Raw genomic sequence first — 19,349 nt, 5'->3', positions numbered from 1 at the left:
CCAAAGAGGGGGGGGGGGGCCCAGCCTGACCCACCCCCCCTCCGGGTCCTGAACGTTTCATGAGATTGTGGGAGAGTTCGGAGGGCACCAACGGGCATAATACTGACGGGCGGCGGCGGCGGCAGCGCGGGGGCGAGCGCTGGACCCCCATCCCGGGGCCCGTCGCCGGCGTTCACCGGCTGTGCCGGACCCCGCGCTCGCGTGACGCCAACGGTTACCGCGTGATCCGTTTCGCTTTGATTTTCACCAGTGGGGTTTGTTTTTCCTGTTTCGGCTGCTTGGTGGGTTTTTTTTTTTTTTGCCTTGTTTCATTTTTCTTGAGGAGTCTCAGCCAAAAGCAGCCCCGGGGAAGACGCTGAGACTCGGCCTCCTTCCCGCCAGCGAGGACGGGGCGAAGCTCAGGGCCGGGCCGGATGCGGTGGCGGCGCGGAGCCGTGCCGGGAGGCGGCCGGTGACCATCACATGATGCCGTTGGTGAGGTACTGGAAGCCGTCGTAGAGTTTGGTGGTGATGGAGCGCATGCTGCCGTCCACCATCTGATGGATGAGCAGCTGCAGCTGCTCCTCCGTCATGTTCATGTGGAACCGCTCCTTCAGGTTGCGGATGGTGGAGGAGCCGTGGAAACAGGGGAGCTGCGACCCTGCGGGGAGGGGGACGGGGTTTGGCACCGGGGCACGGGGCGAGCGCGGCCCCGCGGGCTCGGTGGGCTCCACCCAGGGAGGCCGTTGTTGCTCGTCGCTGGCTCCGAGGCTGGTTTGTGGCACGGGGATTGTCCCGGCGCTGCCGGGCAGTGCCGGGGTCGGGCACAATCCACCGCTGCAGGGCACACCGCCACGTCTACAGCCTGCTCCTACGCGGAGGGAACGGCAGCCCCCCTGCCCTTGGGTGTTTCGGGCTTCCCTGCGGCACCACGGTGCTCAGCCATCACCACGGGCACGTTGACGCTCTCCTGGGCACCCCCACGCTCTGCCAGAGGCGAGGGAGGGCTGGAGCCCGGGGCCGGGAGACACTCACCCCGCTCACACCAACCCCCTCTGGCCCCCCCCCCCCCCCAGCTGGGGGGCTGCAGGGTCTCCCTCGGCCTCACAGCATCCCTGGAGCCCGGAGCTCCCTGTGCAGCCCCCAGACCCCAACAGGGCTGCCCTGAGCCCCTCCCGACACAAGACTTCTCCAGGTGCTCTCCAATCCCCCCCCGGCTTTCCTCCGCGCGCTGAGGGTCCCTGAGCCACTTTTAGGCGACGCTCGGCGCAGCCCGGGCCCACGCGCGGCACCTCGGGGGCCTCCGGCTGCTCCTACCTTGCTGCATGATCTCCACGATCTGCACGACTTTATCCATGTGCTTCCGGGCGGCGATGAGACCCTGCAGCATCAGCATCTTGTAGTAGTTGAACATGTCCCCGTCCAGCCCGCCCATCACCTGGAAGACAGAGGCTGCGTGGGTGGGGGCAGCGGACGGAGAAACTGCAGGACAACGTGCCCTGAGCAGAGGGATTGTCAACAGGAGGAGCACGACGGGATTTTTAAGGAATTTCACTTCTTGAAGTGAACCCTCCACCACGAACTGCCACGGTGCCAACCCTGCTGCCAAGGGATCGGCCGTGCCACCTGACGCTGCGGGATCACCCCTCGCCGTCACGTCCCCGCTCACTTACATCCACAAACTCCGTGGTGAGCTTGAAGGCCGACGTCTCAAAGCCAAGATTCCTGGGGGAACTGGAGAGGATGAACCCAAAATCGATGTGGATTATGTGTCCATCCGCGTCCAGCAAGATGTTGCCGTTGTGCCTGTGCGGGAGAGAACCTTCCGTTAAACCTTGCGAGCGCGTCCACCGCCCCGGGAGCAGCTCCCAGGATTTCCCTGCTGTACCCAGGGACGAAATGACAAATCCCAGTAGAAGACACAGCAACGCAGCGCGGGGCCCCACCTGTCCTTGACCTGCAGCAGGTAACACACCAGGCAGTAACCGGCACAGCTCTGCACGAAATTCCTCTGGGCCGTCAGGAAGGATTCGGTGTTGTAACTGCCGTGTTCCTGCAGGAAATAATCCAGCAGCGAAAGCAGGGATTGCTTCTTGATCTGGTGGATGGACACAGCATTCACGACTGGCTCAATCATGCCGCTGTCGGCGGAGATGACGAGGATTTTGTATGGCTTGATCCAGAGCGGGACACGCTCCTGTTCCCAGATGGACTGTGCGAGAGAGCCAGAAAATTCCTCAGGATCCAGAGCAGCCCCCCGGCAGCCGCGGCCCCCCCGGGGCAGCCCCTCTCCCGTCTCACCTGCAGCTGCTTGAGGACCTGGAAGGCGAGCAGCTCCTGCCGGAGGTCGTCCCCGCACTTGACGATGACGGAGAGGAGGCGCCAGGAGGGCAGGTGGCCGTAGGGGGACCCTTCCCGGATCCTCCTGCAGGGAATGGGCAAGGATGGGAGCGTAAGGAAAGGGACGGTGGGCAGCGAGTCAGCCCGGAGGTCTCCGATCGGGGGCGCAGGGAAAAGGGAAGCCTCTGGAAACGCTCAGCTGGGACTGCGGCAGAATATGCTCCAGGGCCCAGGACGGCGAGAACCGCACACGGTGCGAACCTCACCTGAGCCACGGGCCGTCTCCGAGAACAGCAGAAGGGAATTAACCCCCCCCGAATCCCCCAGCCCCCCCATCGGAACAACATGAACAAGATTACTCCCAAATTTACAGAGCCCCGAGGGCTCCGCTCCTGCTCACGGAGCAATCCGGGGTTTGGCCACGCCGCTCTGAGAGCAGGAACACGAGTTTATTTCGGGACAAACCAAACTCTTCTGGTGTAAAAGCTGCCCAAAACACCCGGCAAAGCCCGACCCGAGAGCGGCGAATCTGCGGTGGATGTTCTCCCTCCTCCGGCGCACCCGCTGCCCTCCGCCCCGCCATGCCCTCGCGCCCACCCTGGGCACGAGCAGGGCCTGAACTCGATGCCGCAGTTATTTCCTGGGCAAATCGCGGAGCCATTTCCTTGGATTTCCAGGACGTACCATGTCCTGCAGCGCCGAGGCCAAACCAGCGCGCGCGTCTCTCCCAGCCCTACCTGACTTTCTCCTGCCAGGGCTCCTTCAGGGCGACGGCGGACGGGTCCTCGGGGTCCCTCCGGAAGGAGGTGGGGGTGTGCGCCAGCTGCTCCGAGAGCCGCCGCCTGCGAGACAGAGCCACGGAGCAGCGAAACTCGCTGAGCGAGAAAGCAGCACCCAGAGCCTCTGCGATCCAAAGCACTTGGCAAAGCTCACGGATTCACCCCACACCAGGCAGGGAAGATGGCAGCGGCCTCAGGGGAGGCTGTGCCAGCCCGGAGCGCCGCTTTCGCGCCTCTGTTTACGGCTCTCAGAAACCTCCACCTCCCCAACCCCTGCAGATGTTTTTTCTTCAGGAATCCAGCAGAGAAATTTCACCCCCTGCCCCTTTTTGCACCTGATCCCAGAACCGGCCCCACCAAGGCACTGCCCGGGCCGCTCCGGCCATGCCAGCCTCACCTGATATCTCCCGCGGCAATGAACACGGGCTCCCGGCTCTCCTGGCTGGTGATGCTGTCCACGGAGAACTGGGAGATGTTGTCACAGCTGTTGGTGTGAATCTCCGGCAGCTGGGAGGGGAAAGGTGCGAGAGCCGGGATGTAGCGGCTGCCGAAACGCTCGTCCGCCATCCCAAAGGGATGCTCCTTCCCAGGTGGGACAGCGCCGGCACCTGGGAGGACCTTCCCGTCCTGCGATGCTGCCGCGCCGGATCCCGGCAGCATCTCCCAGCACCAGCCCCGGCCTCACCTCCACCTGCAGCTCCACGATATCGTCCACGGACCAAGCCTCGTCGTCGTTGTCGTAGTTGGGGACGGTGGTGAAGCTGCTGGTCCTCTGCTCGTGCGTGATCCCGCACTCGGGGAGGTTCTCGGCCGAGCGCGTGCTCCGGATGCGGTTCTCCGGGATCCGAGCGGGCACATTCGCTGTGTCGAAATTGTCACATTCAAGTACTTCAACGTAGATTAAATAGGGAGCCTGGGGGAGGCAAAGCCAAGCGTCAGCAGGGCAGAACCACACTCACTGTTTGCACCCGGACGCGTCTCGTGATCTTTTTCCTCGGCACGTGGGTTTTGGGGGCAAAGCTGCACTTTTCAGTGGATGTGGGACAGCTCCCAGGGCAGGGCTGGAACTCTCAGACCCCCGGAGCGCACGGTTCAGCGGACGGCCGCTCTCAGGGGTGTTTCTCCCCCTCCCACCCACCCATACGGATCCCTCTCCCCATCGCTCCCAGCCCTGGAAGTGGTAACACCACCCTCGGGCACAGGAGGTGCCCTCCAAGGGCCGTACCGAGGACAAAATCCCGGTCTCCGGCCGCTCCTACCTTGTCCTTGGAGTTGAGGACGACCGCCTGGGTGTGGGGCACCCTCACCACGTGATGGTCGAAGCCGGCCGTCGGCAGCCAGGCGCGCGCCGGCAGCTTGTGGTTCAGCAGCGACAGCTCCGAAATGAGCCGCTGGGTCTTCTGCTCTTTGGTGGGCAAAGTGGCCAGGCGCTTCCCGATGGCGATGAGGGATTTGATGAACTCTCTCTCGGGGGCGAGTCTGACGGGCTGAAGGGGTGGGGGGGAAGGGGGGGGGGGGCAGTGTTAAGGGCAGCACCTTGGCAGGACGGCGGCGGTTTTGCAACCGGGCTCCGCAGCCTAAAAGCACCGGGATAAACTCCGGATAGAGGAAGAGGCTCTTCCTGTCCCACCCTCTTCCCCGCTCTTGGATGACGCTTCCGTACCCGGAGAGCCGGGCTCATCGTCGGAAGCAGTGCAGGATCAAAGCACTTTTTCCTTCCCGTTGTGCTGTCCCGAAATCCCCCTCCCCGCGAGCCCGGAGCCGACCTCCCCACCAGCAGCCCCCGGAGCCGGCGGAGGGAGCGCGAATCGGCCTCGTCCCGGCTCAGCGCTGGGTTTTTTGTTGCATCCTCACCCCGAGGCCTCGATTGTGGCTCAATCCGACCGTTTGGCAAAGATCAAACCGCGACTCGGGAATCCCCTCGGAGCCAGGAGCCCCCCCCCCCATCCCGCGGCTTCCGCCGAGCGCTCGGCTCGACCCCTTCGAGCTCTTAAATCAGAACAACAAACGGCTGCGGCTGATTTTGCCGTTTAAGGTGCAGAATGAAACTTGCAAAGTGTTCACCGAACGATCATGCTGGAAATGCACATGCAAAAAGCTACGGAGCGTGAGGGAAGGAAGCAAAGGAAAACATCGGAGAGCCGGGAACGGCTGCACAGCAAAAAAAGGGATGGTAAAAAGAGGAGAAAGATCAGTCTGGTGGTTCCCTTTTGGGAAAGGGCAGGTGGGAAATCGTTTGTATCTGTAGTCCACGTCAAAAATCCTTCCAAAAATCCTTCCTGTCCTTTCCTCCGCTCGGCTCCCCGGCCCACCTCGCCCGCGGGCGCAGCGGAGCAGCCCCGGGACAGGAGGAAGTTTTGCACAGCGCCGCATCCCGCGGCACCGCGTTCACCTCCCAGGCAGAGGATAAAGATTTAAAGCCCTGTGCCAGCTGCTGCTCCGTCCCCTGACGGGGTGGGAAGTGCCCGGTCCCGGCTGGACCCGGCTCTGCCTCGGCTGCCACCCGCCCCCACGCCTCCTTCACCTCCGGGACCGTTTCCCTCGATGGCATTTAATCCAATTTCTGTAAAAAGCAGAACAATATCCAGCAGACGCTCTGCTCCTTCCAACACCTGTTCCGTCGGCCGACGGCTTCGGAGCGGTTCCGGAGGCTCACGCCGGAGCTGGCCCGGGTGGTGGTACCTGGGTGAGGTTTAAGCATCTCAAAAGCCAGGGGGGGTTCTCCTGGGATGCTTCCCAGTGGGATGCCTTCCAGCTGCCCAAGTGTTTTCTGCCGCTCCACCTACCGCCGCCCCGCGCTCCCGCCTCTCCTCCGCTCAAACCACCAGGATTTGGCATTCCAGAGCTTTACGCAGCCAAATCGCGGCTCCCCCGCTCCTGCTGCCCAGTCGCTCCCCGGGAGCGAGACCCACCTGCTCCACTCGGAGCTGGAAACTACTGAGCGGTGCGGAGCAGAGCTGCTGCCCGGTCCCTTCGGCTCAGCTCCTGCCACGAGGATCCCAGCATCCGCGCTGGAAACCGCCACCTGCCACGAGTTACCAACACCGCAACCGTTCGCTCGGTGCAGGAGCCCGCGGGGGGTACGAATTTGGCACGAGCACTTGCAACCAGCCCCGGCCGCGGCAACAACCATCGGCCGTGGATAAGCCACCGGCAAAGCCGGGAGGAAAAGGTCTCCCGCCCCAGGGGAGAGGAACGGGCACCCGCTACCGCCCAGCCCTGGGTGACGGCGAGACGGGCGGCACGGTCGAGGTGGGTGAGGTGACGGCAACAACCGTCGCCGCAGCCGGAGGACCGCGAGGAGCCCGCAGGCGCTCTGCTGCCGCCCAGCCTCAAAAAGCCACCGGAGGAGGAGACGTTGCTGCTGTTGCCGGGCCAGGAGGAGCAGGAGGGGAGGAAAATAAAGCAACTTTCCTAAATCTGGGTGGCAAACTGGGACTCGGAGCCCGGTGTCCCACCTCCCACCCAAGCACCAGCACCCACGGCCACCTGAGCATCCCGCCGTCCCCTGACCCTCTTAAAAAAGGTGGAGTTGGAGGAAATTTATAAAAAAATAAAAGCAGGAGCCTGCATCAGAGCGGGCTCAGGGGTAAAAGCCTCCTGCCCGGTGTCCATAAGTGCCAACATCAACACTCCTGCCCACACCGCGTGGAAAAGGCGTGACGCTTCTGCCTGTGAAGGCACAGAGGGACGAGCGCCGCGCACGCGCCAAAAACCCTTCCCGGAGGCTGAGCGGGCCGGAGCTCACCGCACGGACCCGTCCCGGGCACGCGGCTGTGCCAGGCACCGCTGCCCCGGCACCTGCTTTTGATCATGGACTACACATCCAACGTGTGGAAGCCCACTGGGAATCCCAGACGGAGAACACACCCCCAGCGGCAGGAAATGGCACAGATGAGGAAGATGCTCTTGATTAAAAAAATAATAATAATTATAATGAAAAAGGCTCATTTCGAAAGAAAAACTCTTGTCAGGGAAACGCTGGGTTTGATTGAAAGACCAAAGTTGAACACACAGAAGGGGGGGAAAAAAGAATGATTGGTGGAAAAAGCAAATCAAATCCCATCTGGCAGAGAACTTGGAAGTAAAACTCAAGGAAACAGCATTTCCTCTTCCATCTGCGGCCGCCGCCGCGCAAAGGTCAGCAACGGCTCGGACCGAAACGGGCCGCGTCAGCCAAGTCCCTCCCCTGCTCCGCCGGCGGCACGAGGGCTGCTCTCCCCACCGCTGCCTTTTTTTTGGGGGTAAAAGGAGCAGCTGGGACCCCCCCCAGGGCTTTCTGCTTGATTTTAGCCAAACTGGTCCGAGCCAATTTGCCCACGGCTCCCTCTGAGCCGGCGTTTTGCTGAAGGAGCAGGAAAAAACGCTCAGCCGGAGCCGGCGGCGCCGCGACCCCGGCTGCGCGGCACGAGCGGCGGCGGCACGCGCGCGGTGCCGGGGGGTGCCGGCGGCCGTGCCGGTGGGACGGCTGAGGAGCAGCTGTCTGCGGTGCGTCGCCGGGTGCCGGGTGCGGCGTTTTGCGTGGCACAGAGGAAATGCTGCTGTGGCGGGGAGGGGAGCGCCGGCGCGGCAGCGGAACGGGCCACTTACGGGAGAGAATGGCTTATCGAGACTTTCCGTACTCGAGGAGAGCTCCTGGGAAACGGAGGGAAGGGGGTTTGGTGGCGGTTTTGGGTGGTGTTTGTTTAAAAGGAGAGAGAGGAAGGAGGAAGAAGGGGAGAAAAAGCAACAGTTTAGCTCCAGGTTCATAACCAGCACTTTTCATTTCCTTTTTTTTTTTTCCTGCCCCCCCATCCCATCACAATTTTGCTGCTTTTCACTCTTGGAGAATAAGCAGCACCTGAACCGGCACGTGGTGCTTCCAGCACAACGCCACGGCAATTCCACGATCTCCACCGGAGCCGCTCGTGGTGGCACCGAACAGGGAGCCGGGCTCAGCGGCAGCGCTGAACGCCCACAAACCCCCCGGATCTTCCCCACTGACATCCTTGAAAACACTCTCCTGTCCCAGAAGTTCAGCAAAGTTTCGGCTCTGACCCAAACGGGCTGCGGAGACCGGAGCTGCCAGGGATGCTCGTGCTGGTGTCCTCTCTCCAGCCACAAAACCACTTCGCTTTTCTCCCCTGGGCTCTAATTTACCCTCTGATTCCAGCAGATAAAATTAACCCCATGGAAACTTTCCTAAAGACTGGAAAACCCCAACAATTAAACTACTTCCATCATCAGCTGAGGAGACAGTTCTCATCGGCGGAGGAGCACGAGCCACCGACACCCACCCTGTGCGCCCACCCTGACGGCAGGTTCCACCTCCAGCCCGACGGTCCCACGATTTCTGCAGCCCATAAATCCATTATTTTCATGCCAAAAAAAAAAAAAAAAAAGAGAGAATAATGGAGCTTTTGCACCCTTGAGATCGGTGTGTGAGTGGTTTCAGAACCCACTTCTGAAGTGGAGCCTTCGCCCTCCATCAAACAGCTGCTTCCCAACGCGGGAGCCGCCCGTGCCGCGATGTGCCGAGCCGTGCCGGAACGCGGACGCGAACGGATCCGCCCGTAAAGCTTCCCAAGAGAGCGCCGCTGCTGCTGGTGAAAAAAATAAAGTTCAAAACCGAACGCCCACCGTGGGCAGCGCTTGTGCCGCGCCACGGGGCGCTCTGCTCTTCCCCCACCGCGCGGCGCCGGCGGGTCAGCTGCCCGTTGCAGCGCTCCCTTCCCGGCAGCTGGCCGAGATCCTTCACTGATTATTCAATTAGCAGTTTTTCTAATTAAAATTTTTTTCACTTGACTCGTGGAACCAGTTCAGCCGAACGTTTCTGTTCGCACAGGTCTGCCAGCCCCGAGAGTAGGTGCCGGGCTCCGGCTCACGGCTCCGGAAAGCCCTTCCCATTCAAAACTAGCCGGTTTCAATCCACTTGGCCAAAAATGGCACCGAAAACACCGACTTTTGCACATCCCGGGGGGCCCTTGTCCATCCCCAGAGGTGGGGAGACGGGAGCGGGGACTGGGGAGTGGTGGTGGTGCTGCGGCCGCCGCCGGGGAGGAACGAGGCGAAGGCGTTGGCACGATGCCGCGGAGGCGGCACAACCTGTCCGAGCAGCAGCCGCCCCGGCGTGGCCGCCGCCACCGAGGGCTCGCGGCGCCTTCACGGCAAATCCGGTGGGGTTTACGGAGGAGCCGGAGCTCCGCAGAGCCGGGTCAATCGACGGCCATCGGGCAGCGCGATGACTCTCTGCTCCAAATCCGGCGCCTCCTCGCCCCGGCACGCATCTCCAGGTCAGCTCAGGGTGTTCCTGGCAGCTCGGCACAGCCACGGATGGCTTTTACGGAAGTCTGAGCTGCTGCGCTGCCCTGGGGGAGGTTTTGCTTCCAGGCTGGTGCCCACAGCCCTGCCAAACCCCGGGGAGCCGGACACGATGTCCCACCCCGGGCCAAGCTGCCACCCCAGCGAGGTTTCACCAAACATGCCCCATTTCTTCCCAACAGGGCCGACTTAACGGCGCTACTGCAGGACCGACGGCGGCGGCAGGACCGGCTCGTGCCGCAGACAGCGAGGGACCCGTCCCCACGGCTGCAGCGCGGCGATCCCGGCCACGGTCCGTCTGTCTCGTGGCATCCGCGTGGCCGCAGCCGCCCACCCGCCGCATCCCAGACCACCTCCTGCAGCCAAACGCTCCCCAGTGCTCCCCAGTTTCCAGCGTCGGGTTACAGCGAGTTCCTCCCCTCCGGGTCTCGAGTTGCTCGGGTGGAAAATTCAGCGCCGAGCAGCCCCGGCACATTTAATCCGGCCTTTGTAAATAGATCCGACAATGGACACACCTGGACTCCGGCAAAATACAACCACCGCCCTGGGAACCAGGGCTGGGAGAAAGGCTGAGTCCATCCCCGCGGAACCGGAGGGATGCCAGACGAGCGGAGTTCCGAGCTCGCGGCTCTTGCCTTGCGCGGCGTTGTACTCATTGCAAAGTCACAAACACGAAATAAATCCATACCCTCAGCACCGCGTCACGGAATTGCGTTACGGACGCGTAACCCGGTGAGGATTAAAGACCCACAGGGCGGACGGCGTTCGGAATAAAACCTCTCCTGCCCGTTGGGATGGTGGTTCCGCCGCACGGAGACAACTGGAACACAAAGATCTCAGCGGGCAGAATCATTCTCCAGAAATAAAGCGCCGCAGCTGCGGGCAGGGAAAGGACGGATTCATCCCGGGGTGACGGCTGACTTTGCCAGGAGCCGTCCCCCACCGCGCTCTAAAACCAACGGGGCCTTTTTTCCCTAAGCAGCACTAATCCCTGCTCCGGGTCCGGCCCAGCTCCGCTGGCAGTGGCACCTTTAGGAGCCTGGAAACAGGGAGGAGCCGGCACCGCGCTTCCAAGGAGATGTGGAGCAACGGGCAAAGGTCCAGAGGAGAAATGAAAACGTGGAGGTCCGGAGCAGGTGACCTACGGGAAACGTAGAAGAGGCCAAAATTGTTCAGTGGAGAGAAGATTGATGGGAGATGGGAAAATAACCCCAAAATTGTTCAGTGGAGAAAGGACTGATGGGAAATGACCCAGCCAGATGCAGGCGGACGCGGCACGGAGGGAACGTGGTGCCGCCACCACCTTGGCAGAGCTTTGGGATCCAGTGGCGAAGGGGAGACGAAGTCTGGATGTGGGAACCCGCACTGGGGAACGGCTCGGACGTAAAAAACAGCACTTGGAACACCGCAGGTCCAGGAAACTGGCCGGGATGCTCCAAGGTCAAGGAAGTTGAATGGTCAAGGAATGGAACAGGTTGCCCAGAGAGGTGGTGGATGCTCCATCCCTGGAGACGTTCAAGGCCAGGTTGGACGAGGCCCTGAGCAACCTGATCTAGTTGGAGATGTCCCTGTTCCTTGCAGGGGGGTTGGACTAGATGACCTTTGAAGGTCCCTTCCAGCCCTGACCATTCTATGATTCTATGATTCTAAGTTCCCGCGGCACCGTTTGAACCGCTCACCCGGCCTCTGCACCGAAACACGCGCCAAACATCGCCGGGAGAAACTCTGGGCAGCGCCGCTTTCACCCGTCACTCACGGAAAGCTTCGGTTCCCGCTATTCCGGCAGAGCCCTCGATGCGTCCCGCTCTCCATCAGCCGCTCGTTTCCCATCCAGCAGCCGACGGGCAGAGACACGGAAGACTCATTTGCCCACCGGCAAACACTGCGGCCCCGGCACGCAGCGGGGTGGTTGCCCAAGATCCGCAGGGAGCGGGACGGGATGGTTTTAACGTGAAACCAGCCCGGACTGCGGCTTCCCGCCTCCGAAAGCCCCTTCGACCCTCACCCGAAGGAGCCGGTCAGGCAGGAGCGCGCGGCCCCTTCCCACCACCCACCGGAGCCGCAGGAAAGGGGGAACCTCAAGTCGAGACACACGGCGCCGTTACGAAAACCGTCACGAGATCGGGAATGTCGAGACGGAGCCACAGGGATTTCGGCTTCCAAGGTGTGACCCACACGAGGCCCGGGGACGGCCCGGAAAAGGTGCCGGGTGGGGTCTGGGCGATGCGCAGCCCCGTCCCAGCCCATCAGCTCAGGCTGGTGCTCGTGCTAAAACCCACCAGCCCCTCCAAACAAAGCAGCAAGCCAAAAAATTCCCGTTTCCCGCTCTTCGCCCTCCAGCCTTGCATCCCAGCGACCACGGATGCCGCTCATCCCAGTGCTCCCGAAGCCTCCGTGCCAGCGGACGTGCCAAATGAACAATCTCCCTCCGCGGCACGCAGCCTCGCGGCGCTGGCTCACCGCTCAGCGCCAAAGCCGCCCTGTGCCCGTAACTTTTTGACACTTAAGAAATAAACGCGGCAAATCCCACGGGAGCTCTTTGGGTTTGGAAGATGTGACATCCCCCTGCCCAAATTCACCTGTTTAGTCGCTGTTTGGCATTAGACCACGTCAGCGCCCAACCCTGCCAACGGGAGCGGCGCCTCCAGCTGGGAAAGCCCACCTTTCCACCATCTCGGAGCCACGAGAAGATCAAAATCCAAAGCAGAGCTCGGCACAGGGCAGCAGCCGCGGCCAAACCACCAGCTGCGGCGCTCGGCCCCGCAGCCGGAAGGGTGTGCGCACCAGAGGCGCGTTTTCCGGTCGGGAACGCAACGAGCCACGGGGTTCAGCGGCTCCCCGCTGCCCTGGGCCTGCGAATGAACCTCATCCTTGCTAAAGCCGAACGCGTCGGGACACGAGTCGGGACACGGAGGAAATCGGCTTTGCAACAGCCATCGGGTGGCTGCGGGTTGCCCAACGGAGACACCGGCCGAGTCACCCGAATCGCGTGGGAATTCGGCGGCGCAGGGAGCGACTCGGTGTTCCTCACCCAGCTCCTGCCTTCCCTTGGAGCCACCCGCCGTCCTCCTGTCCCCTCACCCCAGGAAAACCCTCGCTCCGGAGCTCCAGCGCCGTCGAGCGTGACCCCCCGGTGTGGTCGGTTTGCTTAGAGACACGGGAGGCAGAACGCTACGACCAAAGAACTCCGCGGAGAAGGAGCTACGAGAGGAGAACCACCGGCACGAGCGCGGCGCCGGGGGCACCCACTCCCTCGGAGAGCCCCGCCATTACCTCCTCCTCGCTCTCCACTTTGGGATTGCTGGCTGTGCGCTTCAGATTGCTGCTCAGGCTGATGGTGACGGTGGCGTCCGACTTGGACCTCTGGTGAGTCCTTTTGGAAGGAGACAGCCCCATCTCGGACGCGGGGCTCAGCGACGGCAGCTCCCTCTTCTTGTGAGCTGGCTTCAACTCGTCTGACAGGATGAGTTTCCGCAGCTTGGTCCCGCGGGAGTGTCGCTGAGTGGAGATGTGCATGTCCGAGGAGTAGGCGCCCAGCAGCAGGGCACACTGCAGGGAGAAGTTGATGCTCTGCCGGCAGCGGTGCACGATGTAGGGCTTGATGGCGTCTCCCACGTCCTCGTCCATGTGAATGTACATGTTCAGCAGCTGGGGCAGGTAGAAGTCCACCTCCTCGTTCCTAAAGCAGAACAACCTATTCCCAATGTACGCCTGCACACCAGGTTCCTTTGAATTGTACAAGTACGAAATGGCCATGGAGATGTCAAAGAGTTTGGATTCAAAGAGCCGGAGGAGCCAGGATTGCTTAGCAGAGTTATTCTTCTGCCGCTTCCGGGCAGTTTTCACCGTGTTGGCCATTGTCTCATCCTCCTCCTGGATCTTGGAGGCCGTGCCAGGCGGATCGTCCAAGCACTTGATTTCACAGCCCTCCCCGATGTCTCCGTTGGCCAAATCCACCGCGGCCCGCGGGGCGCGCTCCGCCTCGCTGCCACCGGCCGGTTTGGTTAAGCTGTCGGAGGAGACGCCGTGCATCAGCTTGACCTTCTCCAGGACCTCTTCGCAGGCCTTCTTCGCCACCTCGGGGTCGATGACCGCCAGCTCCCCGACACCTTCCGTGATGACGCTGAGGGACGTCCCGCCATTCCCTTGGGGCGCTGCGCCGGGCGCCTGGTCCGAGCCTGTCCCTCGGGATGGGGCTGCGACGGAGTCTCCCATCGCAGCGGCGGGTCCGCGCGCTTCAAAGCTGTAAAGAAAAGAAGACAAAAAAGAGGAGTCAGGGACACGATCTGCGGAGGAGACCCGTTTCCAGCCAGAAGGTGGGAAAACAGGAATCCACGCTGGGATACACCTCAAGGGATACCCAGAGCTGAGCTGAGGTTTGGTGCAAACCTCTTCTAAAAGCCTTTGTCTAGAGAGCGACGGTGCCCCAAGCCACGGCAGGCACCACGAGCCGGCCCGGCGCAACGCCGCGCTGCTCACGTTGGGCTTTGAAGGTCTTCTTGGTGCCCCTTCCATCAGACTCGGAGAGCTGTGAGCATCTATCAGCCATTACACAAAATTTCCCTGTTACCATGACGATAAAAAAACTGAGCAAGCCAAAATGAGACAGAGAGGGGGGGAAGGAAAAAAAAATAAAAAAAAAAAAATCAAACCACCAGGTTGCTTTACGCTCTCCAGCCCAAAGGCACGTGGCAACGCGCGGGATGAGAGGGCCACGGGCTGGGTGGGCGACGGCGCTGCACGGCGCTTCGACGGCGAGATCCCCTGCGGTGGCGACGGGCAAGCGGAGCCGGAGCAAGAACCAAGTTTGTCACAACAAGGTCCCTGTGCCCCAAGTCCAGACACCAGTGCCCAGATTATGCCCCCTCGCTGACGATTAGCACCTAATTACGTTTAAAAAATCAGAGAAATGAGGGATTGATCACGCTTCCCGGTTTCCCATCTCGACAAAAAGCGCAGCGGCGCGTCCCTACGGATAACCGGCAAGAATAACGGCGGCCGGTGCCAAAAAAATCGTCCTCTAACAATAAACCAAGGCGCTTGATTCAATCCAACACCGTCACCGCGGCTCCGAGCGCTCCCCTCGCGTGCGACAAGCCGGCGGCCGAGCGCCGTGCATCGCCGGTTCCCTCCTGCTCTTCACGTCCAGCTCGGCGGAGAAAATTACTGGGCACGACGTTGGCTGACCCATTCTGTGCCCGTGTGTTCCCAGTGCCCCCCGCCCCGGATCTGCGCCGCCGGGTTCCTGCCCCGAGCTGTTTCCCCGCTGATTTGGTGACCTTGCTCTGATTATTTTCACCAGCGATGACGGCTCCTGATGCCAGAGGAAAGGGGGAGGAAACCCACCACGTCTCTTTCTCCGTATCGCCCGCGGTGTCCAGACGCGGGCGCCGCTTCCGGCTCTTGTTTCCAAAGCACTTGAGCCCTAACGACGAGGTGGAAAAAAAAAAAACCCGACCAAAGTCCAGCAGCCTGAACCGATCTGAATAGCATCTTTCACCCCGGCGGCACCGCAGCACCGTACAGCGTTTCCCTCTGCGTGCCGGTCCCTCCGGTACGGATCCCGCGTGCCTCAAATATTTGTGGTCATTAGATCCTAAAGACCTCGCGAGCTGAAGGAAGTTGTTTTTCCTTCTCAGTGAGCCCAGCCTTGCCCCGTGAAAGCCCCAAAAATCTCATTTTTAAATTGACACCACGCTGGCAAAAAGGAGACCCTCCGGCGCAGCTCGGCAAGGCGGGATTCGAAGAGGCACCGAGCGGAGCGGGGTCCGAGGAGGAGCCCCCAGGGCTTTGCTCGTGCTGCCACTTCTGGTGCCCTTCCAAGGTTCCCATCGAGACAACTGGGATGCCAAATGGATGAAAAATTTAAAAATTTAGCAGTGGCATCTGCTGGAGCCCCGAACGCGGCTCCGCGGCCACGCTCCGGGCGCAGAAGCACCCGCGATCTCTTGGCCGCCCGCAGAGGGTTTTCCAGCCCCGACTGGTTTGTCCGGTGCAGGGAAACGCTTCCCACACCCTCCTTGCCAGGCTGCAGCGCGTAGGATCCCGTTAAACCTCCCTCCCCATAACCAGGGGCCACGCAGGAGAAGCCCGGAGCAGCAGACGCTGCAATTCCGGATGTTACACCTCCTCCGCATCCGCGGGAGCGGCTGGATCCGACCCGACCTACTCACATCAGCTCTCCCGGTGAGCCCGGGGCGCCGCGTCGCCGGGCACGGTCACCGCGAGCGGAGCCGCTCGTGCCGCCAGCCCCGACTCCTCGACCCTTCCGCCGCCTTCTCCCGGCCGGAGGGGCCCCGCGCCGCTCGGAGACGCCGGGCCAGGGCTCGCAACCGCTGAGCGGGTTAAACTTGGATTAGGGAACTGCGCAAGATAAATCCACCCACGGGCCTGCAGGGTTACCTCTGCGCCGCGGGCACGGCTCCGAGATCCGCGGGCACGGCTCCGAGATCCGCGCGCTGCATTCGTGCTTCGGTTTAAATCAGCGCGTTGGGGTTTTAAATTATTATTATTTCCCTCCCCCCCCGCCCCGACACTTAACCAGCCGCCGTCTTCGGCGACGTCCTGGCAGTGGGGCCGCTCGGAGCCCGCCAAGGACACGTCTCCGCTTCCAGCGCTCGCTAAAAACCCCAGCGAGGGTTTTTAGGGAATTCGCTCCCCGTCTCCCGCACCTCTCCGCGTTTTGCCGCGGCATCACAACGGACCCTTCACCTCTGGGGCTCCGCGTAACTCCCCCGTTCCGAGTCGCCGCTCTCGCCAGGGATAACAGCCCAGCAGCTGCACGCGACGACGCGATCCGGCTGGAAAACAGGCTGAGCTGAATTCATGTGGTTCATCCTCCACCCACAGCCGTAACGGGCCAAGTTTCTCTCCGGAGGAGCGGCCCCGGGGTCGGTGGTTAAACACGAAATGAAGGGAAGCCCCTATTAGCACAGACACCGGCGCGGCGATCCGAGAGCTCGGGTCCCTCAGGAAGGGACAAAGGCAGAGGGAAACCGACAGGAACAGAGCTGTGGCTTTACAGGAAAAAAAAGGAAAAGTCTCACTCCTGCCTGACTTGGATCAGAAATATTAGCCCTGGCAAACCACCAGCGGACAGGACGAAGCCTCACCAAGACATCTGGTCTCTATTACGCCGCGTTACTTTTTGTTTTGCTCAGCACTGACGGCCTTCGACGTCTTGCTGAGCTTTCGGGAAGGCCACAGGAGTTGGGATGGGGGCAGGAAACATCAGAGCAGGACGGAATGTCCGTGCCCCTCACCACGCTCCTCTCAGCTGAGCCGGTGCCTCGAAGCCGATCGCTGAAGCCGCGACGCATCGGACTGGGGGTTTTGTTACCAACCAGCAGGTACCAGCAACGCTCTGCTGGAAGAAGCAGCACCAGCCAAAGCCGCCACCGCCGGTGGCCCGCACCTCAGCTCTGCACCGTGCCAGCTCCTGTGCCCCATCCCAGTACCCAGCCGAGCGGCGCAGCTCACCGGGAGCATGGCACCACTGGCTCCTGCACCCCATTCCGGTACCTGGCCCAGCGGCACGGCTCACCGGGAGCATGGCACCGCTGGCTTCTGGTGGCATGGGACATAGGAGGCTCTGTTCCGGTTTGGCCTCGCCGGGATGCTCCCCCTGGAAGGATGCTGCATCCCTGCCTGTCCGAAACAGCAACAACCCCGAGGCTCGTGCAGCAGAGTGATGACTCGCCCCTAAATTTGGAATCAAATAAAAGCCGCGTGACGAGAAACGCAGCAGGAGAACGACAAACGACACAACGCGTCGGAGAACGGCTCCCAGCGCTCCTCGGCCTCCTGGCTCCGTAAGGGAGAGACACCTCTCAGTCCCGACTCCCAACGCTCATCCACAGCAAACCATAATTTGTTTTTGTGGCGCCTTCCCACCTCTCCCACTGCGGAGCAACGGTCCCGGGGCCGCAGCGCGGACCGAGGCGCACGGAAGAGGGAGAGCTGCAGCCTGCCAGCCCCAGAACCGCACCGCTGGCGCTTCCTTCGCTCCCTCCTCCTCTGCCCCACGGCAAGGAGCCAAATCCAGAGATTTACTTACAAATTAACATCCTTGTTTAAAAAAAAAGTAATTGTGGGAACGCTAAAATCTCTCTGACCTCCGAGAGAGGCTGAGAAGTGCCCCAGCCCTCTGGAAAAGGTGGGTCCTGCTGCAACAGGCGTCCTTCGGGACCCACTCCACAGGCACCGCAGCTGCGGCTCATCCGGCACGTTACTCACACGAACACATCCCACCTTGTGTCCTCTCCCACCGCACCTCACACCCCTCCGCCCCCGACCAGCCTTAATTACCAGCCCTGTGCAAGCGAGGACAAACCCTTCCATCCCAGCAACCTGTTTCCGAGCACAGCAAGCCCTGAAGCGAGCCGCGCTGGCACAGCCACCATGGGAAGTTTCCTCCTCCCCGGGATCACGAGGTGCTTTGTGCCTGAACCTTCCCACACTCGTTCGTGCACGTAAATTCATAAATTCGCTGTTTCGAGATGCTGCTCTTTATCCGCAGCGTGACTTGAAACGAAAGGAGAAAAGGCCGGAGCTCCCAGAGCCGCAATTCCGCTGCCGATCCCGGCCTGCTGGCAAACCAGCTGGGATTTAACGAGCACCCGGCCGTGGCACGGGCCGGACTCGCACTCGGAGTGCCAAGCATGAAGTCAGGGACCACCACCCGCACCGAGCGGGGGCTGTGGGCTCAGCCCCAGTCCCGGGCTGGCTCCGCAGGATCGGATCCCTCGGCACTCACGCGAGGCGAGGGCGGCCTCCGATTCGCACCGAGAGCGACGACGTCCCCGAGGGGAGTTCCGAACCTCGGAGGTGCTGAAAAGCCTCTGCTCTCCCAGCCAGCACTGGGAGCGAGATGGCAGCAGCACTGGGAGCAAGCTGGAAACCAGCGTCTGCGCCCAGTTACTTCCCCATGCAGCTTCTCCAAGTCGCACCATGGGTTAAAGAGAAGTAGGGGACAGCAAAGGGAGTCCCCTAATTAAATATTTTCATTATTTATCATTATTTATCATGCCTAAAGCTACTGTCCACGTGAAGCAGGAGTTTCGGGGGGCAAAAAGCGCCACGGGATTATTAACCGACTGCGGGGACCCATCCTGTGCTCTCCAGCTGGGTGCTCTGGGCAGTGCCCCAGCGCGGGGGGCACCGGATGGCTCCGGGGGTGGCGGAGCCCGCTCGGGAGCCGCAGAGTGACGGCGCGGAGGCAAATCCGCCGCGAGAGGAAAATCCTGCCGAGGCTCTTGCGACAGCGGCCCGCGGGCTGTGTGCCCCGGGGGGGCACGGCGGGGCGGGCGGCGAGCGGAGCTTATGGCCCGCGTCCCCGGGAGGAGGAAGAGGAGGAAGAAGACGAGCAGCGGTACCTGGTGCGATGCCATCCCGCGCGGCCGCCTCTCCGGTCTGGGATGCCGCCGCACGGGGCAGCGCAGGCGGCTCATCCCGGGCAGCGGCTCCGCGGGGCTCCGGGAACGCTCGGCTGCTGCTGAGGGAGGGAGGAGAAGAAAAAAAGAGGAAAAAAAAAAAAAAAAAAAAAGCGGAAAAGGTTATTTTTCGTGCGCGACGCGGCGCTCCCGGCCCGCAGAGCCGCGGCCGCCGGTGCGGGCGAGCGCGGAGGGGGCGGCGGAGGCTCCGGGCGGCCCCAGAGCGCGGCCCGGGAGGAGCGGCGGCTCCGGGGGGGGAGGCCGGGCCGGCGTCTGAGCGGCCGCAGAACCGACCCGCGGGGGCCGGGGCCGCCGCTGCCCGGGCCGGGCCGGGGGGGGCCGGAGGGGGGGGCCCGGTGCGCGGCGCGGCGCTCACCTGCGCGCGGCGGGGCGGGGCAGGCGCAGGGCCCGGGCCGGGCTGCCCGCGGCGCCGCCTGACGGGCTGAGGGCCGGGAGGGCCGGGCGGCCGCCAGCGCCCCCTGCCGGCGTGGCGGTATGCGGGGGGGCGGGGCCACCGACG

At 62.3% G+C, this 19,349-nt stretch overlaps 1 protein-coding gene across 5 annotated transcripts; it reads right to left on the bottom strand.

Annotated features, from left to right (window-relative positions):
* Positions 1–446: 446 nt before the first annotated feature.
* On the bottom strand, positions 447–18,797 carry PI4KB (phosphatidylinositol 4-kinase beta). Of its 5 annotated transcripts, none has more exons than XM_086628226.1 (12): positions 18,773–18,797; positions 12,672–13,641; positions 7,689–7,733; positions 4,358–4,585; positions 3,784–4,011; positions 3,496–3,605; positions 3,057–3,161; positions 2,281–2,404; positions 1,926–2,191; positions 1,653–1,785; positions 1,297–1,417; positions 447–640 (listed from the first exon to the last, which is right to left on the bottom strand). In XM_086628226.1, the coding sequence occupies exons 2-12, from the start codon at positions 13,611–13,613 to the stop codon at positions 459–461; spliced, it is 2,484 nt and encodes an 827-aa protein (XP_086484352.1). In that variant the 5' UTR covers positions 13,614–13,641; positions 18,773–18,797; the 3' UTR covers positions 447–458. The 5 variants fall into 5 exon arrangements, with proteins under 5 accessions (XP_086484352.1, XP_086484351.1, XP_086484347.1 ...); XM_086628225.1 differs by lacking the exon at positions 18,773–18,797 and having other exon boundaries at positions 12,672–13,332; positions 13,399–13,635; XM_086628221.1 differs by lacking the exons at positions 7,689–7,733; positions 18,773–18,797 and adding an exon at positions 828–844 and having other exon boundaries at positions 447–707; positions 12,672–13,635.
* Between the last annotated feature and the right edge of the window lie 552 nt (positions 18,798–19,349).

Source organism: Tauraco erythrolophus, chromosome 30, assembly GCF_009769465.1.
Source record: "Tauraco erythrolophus isolate bTauEry1 chromosome 30, bTauEry1.pri, whole genome shotgun sequence".
Taxonomy (NCBI): Eukaryota; Metazoa; Chordata; class Aves; order Musophagiformes; family Musophagidae; genus Tauraco; species Tauraco erythrolophus.
The sequence above is the reverse complement of the archived record's forward strand: the minus strand, read 5'-3'. Positions and strand labels throughout refer to the sequence as shown.